Genomic DNA, 14,376 nt, shown 5'->3' with positions numbered 1-14,376 from the left:
GTTTTGCCTGCATATAAGCGTGTGCCTCATGTTTGTGTCTGATCCTGGTGGAGGCCCTGAAGAGCATGTCGGATTCCTGGAACTGGAATTACTGATGGTTGTGTTCTGTCATGCATATGCTGGGGACCAAACTCCCGTCCTCTCCGAAGGCAGAAAACGCTCTCTAGAAGCAATAAAAAAAAGTTTTGTTTTTGTTTTTTCAGTAAAAATAAACTTAGGGTTGTAGCCACTGGTAAAAGACTTGCTTAGTTTCATGAGGCTGTACTCATGTTACCCAGTAACATTCAGGAACACACACGCAAGCATGCACCCCCAAACGACTGGATTCAAACACTACACTCAACCTTCTACGAGATTCATCTTCCCCTGGCACTGGGACTCCTTCAGAACTGGAATCTGATGCTTTCTAAGATACAAGTTTTCTCTAGCGCCTAAAATCGCAGGCGTGATCAAAGCACTCAAGTTTACCACGATGTGTGGCGCTTCCCCGAGTACTTTGGCCCTCTGCTTAAAAAGAATATCACAATCTGACAACAAACGTTAGGAAATCTGGGAAGAATTTGCATGACTGACGGACACAGGTGTAAATCAGAACCAGGACTGGGACGTTAGTATGTATAATACTAGCAGGAGGGACACTGAGACAGGAGGGTCACCGGGTCTGCGGCCAGGCTGTGGTTCAGAAACAGTAGAAAAAAGGTTGTGGTTCTCTTTTCTCTCATTGGTTGGAGGAGCGAAGGGATGTTTTACCAACCAATGAGAAATTTTTACGGAACTAACTAGGGTCAAGTGACACACCAGTGTTTAAGGATCGATTCCTTACACCATTGGCAGGCTGACGCTTCCAGAGACCAATAAGACAGCCCAGATCAACCTAGTGAGCAGAAGTCTCGCTGTCTTTTCCAGATAGCCTGCCTTTTGGGCGTGACAACCCGGTTTCTACTTCCATTGGCTTGTTCATATTAATGACAGTTCTATGATCCAATGAATTTGTGGGACTAGCCCTTCCTCGTGTCTTTTTTATTGGTTTCCATGTTTGATTGGCAGCATTCTTGACCAATTGAGGGTAGGCTTATGGTTTCGGGCTCCGCCCCGGAGGCCGAGCGGGGAGGTCGCTCGGGTCGGGTGTCGCCTGAGAACCGGATGAGGCGGCGACTGTGAGACCGAGCCGGGAGCGGGCGTCGCGGCGAAGGGGAGCCCGGGCGGGCTGGCAGAGCGGAGCGGGAAGAAGCAACGGCCACTGACGCCTCGGGGCCGCGTGTCGTAGCCGGGGGAGCTGCGGGCGGAGGCGGGCACCATGGGCAACCGCGGGATGGAAGAGCTCATCCCGCTGGTTAACAAGCTACAGGACGCCTTCAGCTCCATCGGCCAGAGCTGCCACCTGGACCTGCCTCAGATCGCCGTGGTGGGCGGCCAGAGTGCCGGCAAGAGTTCAGTGCTCGAGAACTTCGTGGGCCGGTGAGCGAGCGCCCCGGCGGCGGTTCCCAGGCTCCGGCACGGAGGGCGGGCGGCGGCCTAGGGCGCGGAGGGCGGGTGGGGAATGGCGGAACTGCGGTTCGCGGACGTCGTAGTACCGGTGGCAGTGGGTAAAGTCTGGGGCAAGAGTCTCCATGACTCCGTAGGGACTGGAGCTGCAGTGATAATCGGGGAGGTTTGGGACAAGACGGTCAATGCATACCCTTCTTGGTGCATGTAGTCCCAGCTATCACTGGTGAACTCTGACATCTCTTTACCTGTGATCCGGGATAGATCCACTCTTTTCTCTTGCTACCTGAAAATCTTAGTGTGCGTGCTGCTGAAGCTACACTTGTCACCCGGCCATCCATGGGTGATGACCCCTGGGGTCTGTCAGGCCGGTTATTTATCTGGAGCCTTCTCTGCCATCTGATTAGCTGTTTATCCTTTCTGGACAGGCTTCCTACGGGCACCATTTGGTTGTCCCATCTGTCCAGACCCACCCCGAAGTCCACTGTTGTCTGGCTAGCTGTCTAGGGTGACCTCTGGTGTGCAAATGCCCATCTGTGCCCCTTGCTTACTCAAGTTGGCCTCTACTATCTGAATGGCTGAACTTTAGGGGACTCTGTTGTCTGGTGTCTTGGGCCATTGGCTCCAGTGTTCCAAGTGAATCCATTCCATTAGTCTGCCCTGCTGTTCTCCATTACTACCCAGGCAGTCCTATCCTCTCCAAGTGGCAGGAGGTGGGGACTTGGGGAGAAGCATTCTTCAGGATTCGTTCCTGATTCAGGATCCCAGAAGCTACTAGCTGGCTTCTAAGCTAAAGCTTCCCAGTTGGAGAGCTCTCCCAGACAGCTTTGGGAGCCTCAGCTTGTTCCATCTGTCCAGTGGGCAAATTCCACTTGCAGCTGTTTCTATGGTCCAGGAAGTGAGTGAAGGAGCAATGTTGATTTACTCCTGTCCCCTCCCCCTCTGCCTCATACAGCACCACTTCTCCATTCCAGGAAGTGTACCATGTATGATGCTGCTGTGTGTTCCCAGTGATAACATTTGTTTTGCTGTGGACATTGTCGCGTGTGTGTGTCTGTCCAAGTGTGTTCCATGGTGCACTTGTGGAGGTCAGAAGACATCATCTTTGTGAAGTCCCTCCACATTTACGTGGATCCTGGGGCTCAAACTCAAGTCATCAGGTTTATGTAGCAAACCCCTTTATCCATTGAGCCATATCATTCATTGTCTTTCCATCTTAAAGTGTTGAGATGTAGTGATGCTCCGAGCCCGAAACTCACTGATCAGCTAGACTGACTGGCCAGTGAGCTGCTCACCTGTTGTAATAGGAGCGGCAGGCTGCGTTCCCGCCACCCAGCTAGCTTTACCTGAAATAATTACACGGAAACTGTATTCTTTTAAACACTGCCTGGCCCATTAGTTCCAGCCTCTTATTGGCTAGCTCTTACATATTGATCTAACCCATTTCTAATAATCTGTGTAGCCCAAGAGGTGGCTTACCTGCGTCTGTCTGGAGTGGGAGAATCATGGCGACTCACTGATTCGGCTTCTTTCTCCCAGCATTCTGTTCTGTTTACTCCGCCTACCTAATTTTCTGTCCTATTAAAGGGCCAAGGCAGTCTCTTTATTTAACCAATGAAATTAACACAAAACAGAAGACTCTCCCCCATCCCTCACCCTTGCATTGGGTTACACGCCTTCTCACATACACACACACACACACACACACACACACACACACAAACACCCTACCTCCCTCCCTCCGTCCCTCCCTCCCTCCCTCTGTTGCATGTTATTGTTACCAGTCTTTTGGGGAGGCAGGAACATCTCTGAATTTGAGGCTAGCTTACTCTACATAGAGAGTTCTAGGGCGTCCAGGGCTACATAGTGAGACCCTGTCTCAAAAAAACATAAAGGTTGATTTAAGGATACAGGGACTGGGATGTTGGAAGTGTTGATTTTGGCTAAATTAGCTGCATCTGTGAACCTAGGTATCCAGGAGTCTGAGGCAGGACGGTTCTTGAGTTTGTGATCATCCTGGGCTCCATTGTTAGACCTTGTCTCAGAAGAAGCCGTGAGAGGGTTATAGATGTAGTTCAGTCGTAGAGCATTTGCCTAGCGTGGATAAGGCCCTAAGCCTAAACTGATAGTAAATATTATTGCCATATATGTTCTCTTTGATTGCTTCATACTCAGAGATCCTTTTATGATTGTGGCTTTTAGGTACTGAATTAATTTTTTAATGTATATGTATATACACATTTTTAATTATTAAATTTTTAGATGGAGTCTCACTTTCTAGACAAGACTGGGTTTGAACCCACAGGAATCCACCTGCTTCTGCCTCCTGAGTGCTGGGATTAAAGGCGTACAGCACCATTCCTGGATTTTTTGATTTTTTTTTTAAAATAGTCTCATACTATAGCCTAGGCTGACCTGGAACTCACCATGTGGCACAGGCTGGCCCCCAGAGTTGTAGCAGTCTTTTCCTGCTTCCATTTTCCAAGTGCTAGTTTTGCAGGCATGTACTGCCGTGCCTGACATTAATTCTTTTCTGCTCTGCAATGTCTTAAGGCCCCTGGGCTGCAGGACCCTGTGAAGAGGCGTCCTTTGGTGGGTCCCACTCAACCCTACTCTGTATTTTCTGCTGTGAATTTGACTAAACAGAGTCAGAACTGAGAGTCTGTTTCCTTCCCCTGCTATTCTTGAATGTCTAGTGGGCATCTGGCTGGCACCCAGGAGCAAAGGAGAGAGTGTGCCAAGGGCTTGGGTTAGTCTGGCACCTGGGGATAGCTCGGGCTGCTTCCTGTTAGTGCTGCCTTTGGATTTTTCAAAGAATGTTGGTATACATGTGGATGACACAGTTGGCCCAGCCTCTTGCAGGGGTGTGCATGCAGATTGCTTGCCCTGGGGACAACAGGTTTCACATGAAGTTCATATTCTACAGAGCCAGAAACTGCCCAGAAGGATCTAAGGAGTAATGATGGTGGTGTGGAGGCATGAGGCCCCCAAGCACAGGTCTGCCTTGATTGACTTTGTGTCTTTAGTCAAGTGGACTGGGCTTTCGGGTCCCCAGGTTCCTTTGTGTGCGTCCGTGAACAAATCTGAGTGTGATTGTGTGGAGGTCAGAGGTTACTCTTGGGTGTGGTTCCTCAGGAGCCATCTGCTTGGTGTTTTTGAGACATGGTCTTTCACTAGAACCTCTGATCAATCTAGGCTGACTGGCCAGCAAACCCCAGGGATTCACCTGTCTGGGCCTCCACAGTGCTGGAATGACAGTGTTCATTATGATGCCTGACTTTTTACATGGGTGCCAAAGGTTGAACTCGGGTCTTCACGCTTGGGCAGTAAGCCAGCTCCTCAGCACTGCACAAACTTTTATAAACAAAAGTAAAACTGGTAAGTCCTATGCTGTCTTTGAAATGCCTGTAGCAACCTAGGGCTGCTCTCCTGCCTCCACTTGCCGAGTTCTGGTGTTGCAGGTGCACACCACCATGCTTGGGTTTATGTAGTGCTGGGGACAGAACCCAGAGCTTGGTGCATAGTAGGTGAAGCGGTCAGCCCTTAAGTTTCTCCTCTACAAGATGGAGGCTGTTTGTGGTTTGGGCAGTGCAGGGCAGTGGTAGAGTGTCTGCTGTCATGTGCTAAGGCTCCAGGAGTTAAAAGAAAGACCAAGACCCTTTTCCTAGGGTGACGTGAGTTGGTGGGTAACTCACTGGGTCCTCTACCCAGGGCTGCTCATAACCTTTTGGAAGCATTTGCATTTGAAACCTTTGGCTGACCAGCTGTGTGCACCAGCCCATAGTTTTGTGGATCTCAGGAGGGCTTGGTCCCTAACTAACCTTTGCTATTTAGCCTTGAGGGCTGGCAAAGAGAAGCTGGATTTTTTTTTTCTTTCTCTCTTTTTCTTTCTTTGGACAGGAGCCCAGGAAGTTGGGGCTCCAGCCTGGAAAGCTGAGGCTGGGCTCCTTCCTGTGAGTGTTTTGTCTTTCAAAGTCTGTTAGCTGAGTAGGAAGTGGGGCTACCATTCCAGCTGAGTGCTTCACCTGCTAACTAATGCAGAAACCTGGTGCCTGTCATCGCAGTAGAGGCATATCTTGTGCCTGCCACTGATGCCTTCGGCAAGGGACTGCATCCCACCTCTTGAAGACCTATGGTCATGCTGGCAGGATGACTCAGTGGGTAAAGGGTTTGCCACCAAGTCTGATGGCCGGGGTTTGATCCCCACAACCCAGTGGTGGAAGCAGTAGAACAATTCCTGTGTAGTGCATGCACATGTAGACACAGACCCAAAGAGAATAAATAAGTGAAGTGTTTTTTAAAAGTTTTGTTTTGTTTTCTTTTTTTCGTTTTTTTAAAAAGACTTATTTATTAATTATGTATACAGGGTTCTTTCTGCATGTATGCCTTCAGGCCAGAAAAGGGCACCAGATTTCATTACTGATGGTTGCTGAGAATTGAACTCAGGACCTCTGGAAGTGCTCTTAACCTCTGAGCCATCTCTCCAGCCCATTTTGTTTTGTTTTTAAAGGAAAACTGTAGTAATAAGAGCGGCGGGGCTGCATCCCCAGCACCCCGGCAGCCTGGCTAGCTTATGCCTGAAATAACAACACACAAACTGTATTCATTTAAACACTGCTTGGCCCTTTAGCTCTAGCCCTTACTGGCTAATTCTGATATCCCGATCAACCCATCTCTAATAATCTGTGAGCACCGGTCTTACCGGGAAGATTCTAGCCTATGTCCATCCTGGGTCAGAGCTTCATCGCGTGTGTCGTGTGTCTGCCCGGAAGCGGGGCATGGCGTCTCTCTGAGGCATCTGCTCCCGAGAGGAGAGCTGTGGAGTCTGAGCTCACTTCCTCTTCCTCCCAGCATTTTGTTCTGTTTACTCCACCTACTTATGTTCTAACCAATAAAATGGGCCAAGGCAGTTCCTTTATTAGCCAATGACCTTCCTCCATCAGAAAACAAAAAGGGAACTGGAGGGCTGCTGTTCAGTTGGTAGGATACTAGGCCTGGGTGAAGCGCTGATTCCAGCTGGATTCCACCCTCAGCTTCACATAAACCTGGGGCATGCTTTAAACCCAAGTAGAGGCAGAGGGATCAGGAGTTGGTTCAGGGTATGCTCAGCAGCATAGGTAGTCTCCAACTTGGGCTGCACGAGACCCTGCTCTCTGAAAAAATAAAAGAGCCTGGAACCCCAGCACTCAGGAGGCTGATGCAGGAATTGCCAGTCTGGGGTCTGTAGGGAAACCCGCCTAATAAACAGAAAGTTGAGGTGGGGGTGGTAGCAACAACTCTTCCATAGGGCTAGTGAGTGTTCTTAGGACAATGACAGTGTCTTCCAGTGCTTAGCACAGTTTTCCTACATGCTCAGGGATATGGCCTTGAGCCAAATAGATAAAAACCACTAAATGCAGGTTATAGCAGTGCTGGTGGAGGTGGGATAGAGGGGGACAAGCAGTGAGGAGCCAGGTGACGCGACTTTGGAGAAGAGGCTAGGAGAACTTGACAGAGGCGTCCTGATGACAGATGTGGGAATAGCCAGTGTGAAGGCTCCACGCTGAAAACTCACCCAAGAGTGCCAAGAAGCTAGAATTGTGAGGTGAGGTTCAAAAAGAGTTGGTGTGTGGGTTGGCACAGGTTGCCTCTTCTGGGAGGGTCAAGGAGGGAAAGTGGCCTGGAGGCACTGTCCCTATCTCTAATTAGATGCTTGGGTGGGCTGAGGATGCTCTGCTCTTCTGATTGGCTGTTTTCTCTCTATTCAGTTCACCTGTTAGGGCCTGGTCCTATTTTCCCTGCATCAGGAGGCATTGGTGACATGTGCTTGTGTTCATGTGTGCAGTTACATGTGCTTGTGTTCCTATGCATGTGGACACCAGAGGTTGGTGTTGAGTGTGTCTGTGTGTGGCACAGTGCATGTAGAGAACAGAGGAGAGCTTGTGGGAGTTCTTTCCTTTCTCTTGGTGGTTCTCATGGATCCAATTTTGGTCATCAGGTTTGGCAGCAGGTACCTTTATCCACTGAGTCATCTCACCAGTATTTTTCCTTCTGTTGTGTTCCCCCTGTTCCCCTCCTCTACCTGGAACTTGCTCTGTAGACCAGGCTGGCCTCAAACTCACAGAGACACCCCCCCCCTGAGTTCTGGGATTAAAGGCTCAAGCCACCACTGACCAGCTCTTCTTCTGCCTTTAATACATAGTGTCTTTGATATGTAGCCCAAGCTGATCCCAAGCTTGTGATTCCTTGTCTCCCCGTCCCCCACCCCCTGCAGTGCTGCCATGGCAGGCCTGTTGCACCACACTGGACTGAGTTGCGTGGTTTCCAGAGCTGGGTAAGGGCTGGTCACCAAAGGGAACCTCATCTCTCTCCTCACACTTGCAGTTGCTCAGAGCTGCAGCTGGTCCAGGCTGTGCCAGGTCTGAATACAAATGCTGAAATGACAGTCTCCTTGGTTGCTGGGAGAAACTTGGGCATCTGCTGAACTCTAATTTACAGGGGAGGGGCCAAGTGCTGGCTGCAATTAGGCCTTTATTAAAGTGTCAATGCTTTTTGAGAAAATACAGTCAGTAATGAGCTATTTAACACGGCCTCTGCAAACTGAGCAAATGGAGAATGTTGTCATGCCTTCTGACCAGGTGACACACTAAAAAAGACTCCTACATCCAGGTGTATGTGGGGTTCCTGTGAGTTCACCCTCGGATTCAGCCAGAGGCTAGGTGAGCACTTTGGTTTCATTGAGTTTCTCTTTATTTTAAGACATACTCTGTTATTTTATTATGTATGTGTGTGTGTGCTTGCGTGAGTTTATGAGCACCACACGTGTGCAGCGCTCCTTGGAGGCCAGAGGGCGTTGGACCCTCTGGAACTGGAGTTGCACAGTTGTAGACTGCCATGTGGTACTGGGAATTGAACCCTGGTCCTCGGCAAGAGCAGTCAGTGCTCGTGACTACTGAGTAGTCATTTCCCCACACCTTCTTGTTTCTCCTGTAGCCCAGGCTGGCCTGGGAGTTCCTAAATAGCTAAGGATGACCTTGAACTCCCCATCTTCCCGTCTCCACACTGGAATTCCTGGTGTGTGCCACCACTCTGGTTTATTCCTTGTTGGAATGGAATCCAGGCTTGCTGCATGCTAGGCAGCTGAAGCACTCCACCAGCTGAGCTCCACCCCAGCCCTGGATGAAGTCATACTCTGCTGTAAAGTAGGGGCTCTCTACAGCCCTTGGAAGATGGTTACTGCTTTTTTACTGCCTTGATTCCCAGGTGGGGAGACAGAGACTAAAGAGGGAACAGAAGTTTATCATGAAGGTCAGACTCCTGCAAGGTTATCAGGTGTGCGGCTTAAGTCGGGTCAGGTGCTGGAGACTTGACAGGGACCTGGACCTAGCTAAACAGATGGGCAAGCAAGTAAATAAACAAAGAACATTCTGGGAAAATGAGAAGTGTGGAGTTAGAAGTGAGGTAGGTTTGTGTGCCCAATGTCCCGTAGAAGCCCTTCAGTTGAGCTGGAAACTGGTGGGAGGTGACAGCAGGTACAGGGTTCCCTCCTCCCCCAGCACACACACCTGGTTTGCTGATTGCCTGATGCAGATTTGGCATAGCCTGGGGCCTATGGGACTCGGAACACTGCCTGTCCACTTTTAATTATACGAGTAGAGTGGGAACCAGTGACAGACCCCGCCCTTCTGCCAGTTTCATGTGGTGCACCCTTGTCTGTTTGGAGTCTGTACTACCGGCACCTCTTTGATAGTGGAGTATACATGCCGTTTCTAGGCTGATGCCTTATCTCCACCCTGGATTTTTCTGGAGCTTGGATCACTGCTTATATTGCTTAGCTAGTTTTCCAGACTGAGTGTGGTAGCTTACTCCTATAATCCCAGCGCTTCAAAGGCTGAGGCTGGAGGATTACTATAAATTCAAGACCAACCTGGGATACAGAGTGAGACTTTGTCTCAGGAAACAAACAAGCAGAAAAGGAAAACAAGAAAAGCTGTGATCCTAGCACCTGAGAGTTCAGGAAGAGGGCAGGTCAAGGCTAGCCTCTTCTACCCAGTCTGAGCTACAGGAATCTTGTTTAAAGAACCCAAACAAACCAAAATGAAACAAAACAGTATAACCATGAGAAAGCCTATAAAAACAACTTTCTGTTTCCTTTTCCATTTATTCAGATGTATGTGGTATGCGTGTTTGCATGTGAGAGTTTGAGGGCACGTGGAGGCCTGAGGTTGATATTAGAAATCTCCCTACAGCCATTGAGTCAAGGCCTCTCAATCAAACCTAGAGCTCACTGATATAGTTAGTCTGGTTAGCCAGCGAGCTCTAGGTACCAATCCATTGTTTTATCTTTCTAGAATGGGATTGCAAGTGGACTGCCACACCTGTTTAGCATTTATGTGAGTTCTAGGAGCCAAACTCTGGTCCTCACTCTTGTGTGGCAAATGCTTAACCACGGAGTCCACAGCTAGCTTCCTAGCCAGAGGCAACTCTTAGAAATCTTTCCATGGTCGTTTCCAGCTGTGACTTGGAACATCTGCCCACCCAGCATGGAGTGGAGGTGGACTGGGGCAACGCTGGAGAGCTAAGGTGAGAGGATGGGCTGTTATCCACACCACCTGGAGCCCTGTGTGTGTTCCCACTCTCCAGTAAGGGTTCCTTGGCAAGCAAACAAAACCACGAATGCTGGGTTTGGAGTGGGTATCAGGAGACCAGCCTTATGGCCTTCTCTCACGGGTCTTACCCTGAGGCTGGCTTGCCTATAGACCCCCCTAACAGAGAGGAATTTTCCAACCTTCCTCCAGGACCAGAGTTCTGTCTGTGGAGACTTAGGCTGTGGTTCCACTTACAAACAAGACCGCTGAGGGGAAGCAGTAGGTCAGGCTGATAAAGGTCTCCAGACACCTACTTGTTGGAGCAGGAGTGGCAATCAGGGAGAGCATCTAGGAGGAGGCAGCTGTCTTGTTGTTGACCTAAAGCAGCGAGTGACTTGCTGACCTTGTGCTTTGTGCCCTTGCTGCTGGTATCCAGCCCATTCTTTTTGAATAATATTGGCTGTAAAATGCTGTCGCCTGTGTGTGTGTGTCTCTTGGTGACAGACATCAGAGTTCTTTTCGCCTTTGTTTGAAATGCACTTCTCAGGTAGGGCCTTCTAGAGTGCAGGTGAGGAGGATGCGGAAGGGCAGGTGGTTGGTGCAGGCTCTTGAGTCTTGGTTGCATGAACTTGCAGACCTTGGCACCTCACTGCATGTACCCCCTTTACCTTCCCCTTCCTCCCTTTCCCCTCAAGGTGAGGGAGCTGCCACCTCATTCTCTCTTCAAGACTGTCTCACGGCTGCCTTTCAGTTGGTGAGTTCCACCTAGAGAGAATGACCTTGAACTCTGCACTCTCAGGCCTCACCTGAGTGCTGGGATTTCAGGTGCTTGCTACTTGGTTTGTGTGGTGCTGCTGCGGATGGAACTCAGGGCTTGATGTGTGCTCGGCAGGCACTCTACCAGTTATAGCCAGCCAATTTCTAGTTCTATTATTATCACTATTGTTATTCGTGTGTGTGCGTGCACACACACCTGTGTGGAGGGAGAGTGTGGAGGCCATGGACTATTTTCATCTTTTCAAATATTATTTCTCAAATATTTATTTATTTATTTACTGGTTTTGCTTTTGTTTTTTGAGACAGGGTTTCTCTGTATAGCCCTGGCTGTCTTGGAACTCACTTTAGACCAGGTTGGCTTCAAACTCACAGAAGTCCAACTGCCTCTCCCTCCCTAGTGCTGGGATTAAAGGTGTGTGCCACCATGCCTGGATTATTTATTTATTTTATGTGTATGGGTATTTTATCTGTCTGTGTTTCATGTGCATGCCTGGTACCCAAGGAGACCAGAGGAAGATTTTGGATCCCCTGGAATTGGAGTTGTAGATGGTTGTGATTCAACTTTGTGTTTACTAGGAATTGAACCCTGGTCCTCTTGAAGAGCAGTCTGTGTTCTTAGCCACTGAGCCATCTCTCCAGACCCTTAATACCCTTATCATTATTTTTTGGGACAAGGTCTCACATTGAACCTGGTCTCATTATCTTTGCCCTTTCCCCTTCTCCAGAGTTAGGATATAGGCATATATCACCATGCCCAGATTTTTCTCTCGGTTTTGGGAATTGAATTCATGTTTGTGGATGAAGTGCCTTATCCTTGAAGACAAGTCCCCAGCCTCTATCATTCGTTTTATTGATACAGAGTTTGTTCACAGCTTGGGCTGGTTTCAAACCTGCCATTCTTTTTCCTTAGCCTCCTGAGTGCTGGGATTACAGGCAGTGCCACTCCACTTGGGCCCCTACTGTCCTCCTCCTGTAGAAATGCTAAGGTGAAGGCTAACTGTGGTCCACAGTGTGGAAGCAAGGCCATTAGGCTATCTAGGAACATTCCCACTCCCTGGTGAAGAAGGAGGCACCCGGAGACTTCAGGACTGTAGAGCAGGCAGGCATTGTCCTAGCTGGTGTGACAGTGCTTGCTGGGTGGTGATACACCCTGGCACAGCCAGGCCAGCCCCACCGAAAGCCCCAGAGGTGGCCTCACTACACAACACTCTGCCTGGCTGTGGAGCTTCTGACTTGTATAGATGAGGTCTTTCTAGAGCAGTGGTTCTCAGCCTTCCTAATGCTGCCACCCTTTAATACAGTTCCTTATGTTGTGACTCTCAACCATAGAATTATTTTTGTTCCTACCTCATAATGGCAATTTTGCTGTGATGAATCATAATGTAACTATCTGATATGCAGGATAATCTGATATCTGACCCCTATGAAAGGGTTGTTTGACTCCCAAATCATTGTTCTAGAGTATGGTAGCTTTCTGACCTGGAATGCTTGCCCCAGTAGCCCTAACAGCAGGGAGCCTGCCAGTGGTGAGGCTGGCCTTGAATTCCTGGTGCCTCTGCTTATACCCGTCAGTGCTTGAGTGGGGATGCATGTTTGCTAAGATCCTTGTGACTACTGTGTGAAACCAAGCAGTAGACCGGAAGATGGTGACCTGTGCCTGGAGCCCCGCCGAGCTCCGTCTGCCTGTGGTTTTGGTCCCCATTGCCATCATTTTGCAATGCTGACTTCCCACTCAACCAAGTGGAAGCCTGGCTTCTGCAGCCTCTGCCTTGGTGGCACTGCCAGGGGACACTGCCTAGCATAGGCTGTCGAGGAGTTGGGGATAGGTTGTTATCTAGCGAGGACCTTTCCTGGGGTTTGTCCCTGGCATGAAGACTGAATCTTAAACTTTTTTTTTTTAGTTTTCTTGAGAGGGTCTCGTGTCATCATTGCTGACCTCAAGCTAAGTTAAGTACAGAGCTGAGGTTGAGCTCGTTCTCCTGTGCTTCCTGCCTTCATCTCCCTATGCTGGTGACAGCAGCCTCGATTGCTGGCAATCACAGGTCTGCACCACCACAGTCATGCCTAGATCAAATAAATTTTTGTGCGTGTGTGACAGTTTTATGTAATCCAGGCTAACCTCAAACTTCTGATCCTCCTGCATCTACCTTCTTAGTGCTAGGACGACAGACATGGACCACAGTTTCTGGTTTATGTGGTGCTAAGGCTGGGACCCATTGCTTCATGCACCCCCAAGCCTGGTTTGCTTGAGACAAGATCTTTCTGTGTACCTAGGGTGGCCTGGACTCCTGATCCTCCCAAGTGCTGAGATTTTAGACATGTGCCATCACACTGGGCTGGAAATATTTTTATGGTACTGGGGATTGCTCCTAGGGGCTCCACCATTGAATCACCTCTTCAGCTTTAAGTTTGCAAAAGAGTTGTTTATTTATTTGGGTTGTTCAAAACAGGGTTTCCCTATATAGTAGCCCTGGCTATCTGTAGACCAGACTGGCTCTAAACTCAAGAGATCTACCAGCCTTTGCTTTCCAGTTCTGTGAATAAAGACATGTGCCACCATGTCTGGCTACAGAAGAGTTATAAAGATAGGTCAGAGAGGGACGGCCAGGTGGCTCAGTGGGGTAAAGGTGTTTGTGCCAAGCCTGATAACCTAAGTTGGGTCCTTGGGACCTATATAGTAGAAGAAGAGAACAGACTCCCGAGTTGTCCTGTGACAACATGGGCCATAGCAATCCTGCCTCCAAACAAATCAATAAAATGTAAATTAAAAATCAGGTGGTGGTGGTACACGTCTTCAATCCCAGCACTTGGGAGACAGAGGCAGGTGAAGCTCTGTGAGTTCGAGACCAGCCTGGTCTACAGAGCAAGTTTCAGTACAGCCAGGGATATACAGAGAAACCCTGTCTCAAAAAAAAAAACAAAACAAACAAAAACCAACAAAAAACAGAATTTAAAAATGTATAGAACAGGTTGCTTGTGTCTGCCTCGCCTCTAACTGCAGACTCTTTTGAGACCATCACTGTCATTGTCGATGGCAGCCACCTGTCATGTGGCTGCCATCACCCTGTCACCCTTCTGACACAGGATCACATGTCCAGCTGCTTCACTTCTTGGATCCCTAGGCTCTCAGGTTCTCCTAGTTTCTCATGACCTTGAGTTTTGATAGAGCCTGAGCAACAGTAACTTATTCCGTTTTATCTAGGTTTTTCTCACAGTAAACTGTGAGTTTGTCATTTTGGGTAAGAAAATTATTTAGGTTCATTTTATCCATCCTCTAGGGCTTCATGATGTCAGTCAGCAAGATGTTACCAGGGAGATGGCTGTGGCCTCCTGTTGAGCGTGGCCTCTGCCACATTTCCCTACTTGAAAGTCACTGTTTTTCTGTACTTTGTAAGTATCCCGATCCTAAAGGTTTCATTGTGAGGACGCATGTGTGTGTTTGTGTGTATGTACTTGTGTGTGGAGGCCAGAGCCTGCTATCAAGTGTCTCCCTAAGTACTGTGGAAGAATCTTTGACTTAAACATGGTCTGTCCACATCTGCTAATC

The 14,376-nt window shown here is 48.9% G+C and overlaps 1 protein-coding gene across 15 annotated transcripts in view; it reads left to right on the top strand.

Moving 5' to 3' along the window:
• Nucleotides 1-1,123: 1,123 nt before the first annotated feature.
• Nucleotides 1,124-14,376, top strand: part of Dnm2 (dynamin 2) — an 89,127-nt gene continuing 75,874 nt past the window's right edge. For 8 of the 15 annotated variants that reach the window (XM_075966616.1, XM_075966608.1, XM_075966613.1 and 5 more), the window contains exon 1: nt 1,129-1,458. In XM_075966616.1, coding sequence (XP_075822731.1) covers nt 1,298-1,458 — 161 coding nt within the window. In that variant the 5' untranslated portion in view covers nt 1,129-1,297. Of the gene's footprint in view, nt 1,459-14,376 lie in introns of all 15 variants that reach the window. The other 7 variants (XM_075966615.1, XM_075966614.1, XM_075966612.1 and 4 more) reach the window with 2 other exon arrangements.

The sequence above is a fragment of the Microtus pennsylvanicus genome, chromosome 3 (genome assembly GCF_037038515.1).
Source record: "Microtus pennsylvanicus isolate mMicPen1 chromosome 3, mMicPen1.hap1, whole genome shotgun sequence".
In the NCBI taxonomy this organism is placed as follows: Eukaryota; Metazoa; Chordata; class Mammalia; order Rodentia; family Cricetidae; genus Microtus; species Microtus pennsylvanicus.
Note: the sequence above shows the minus strand (reverse complement) of the source record. Positions and strands in the feature narration are given on the sequence as shown.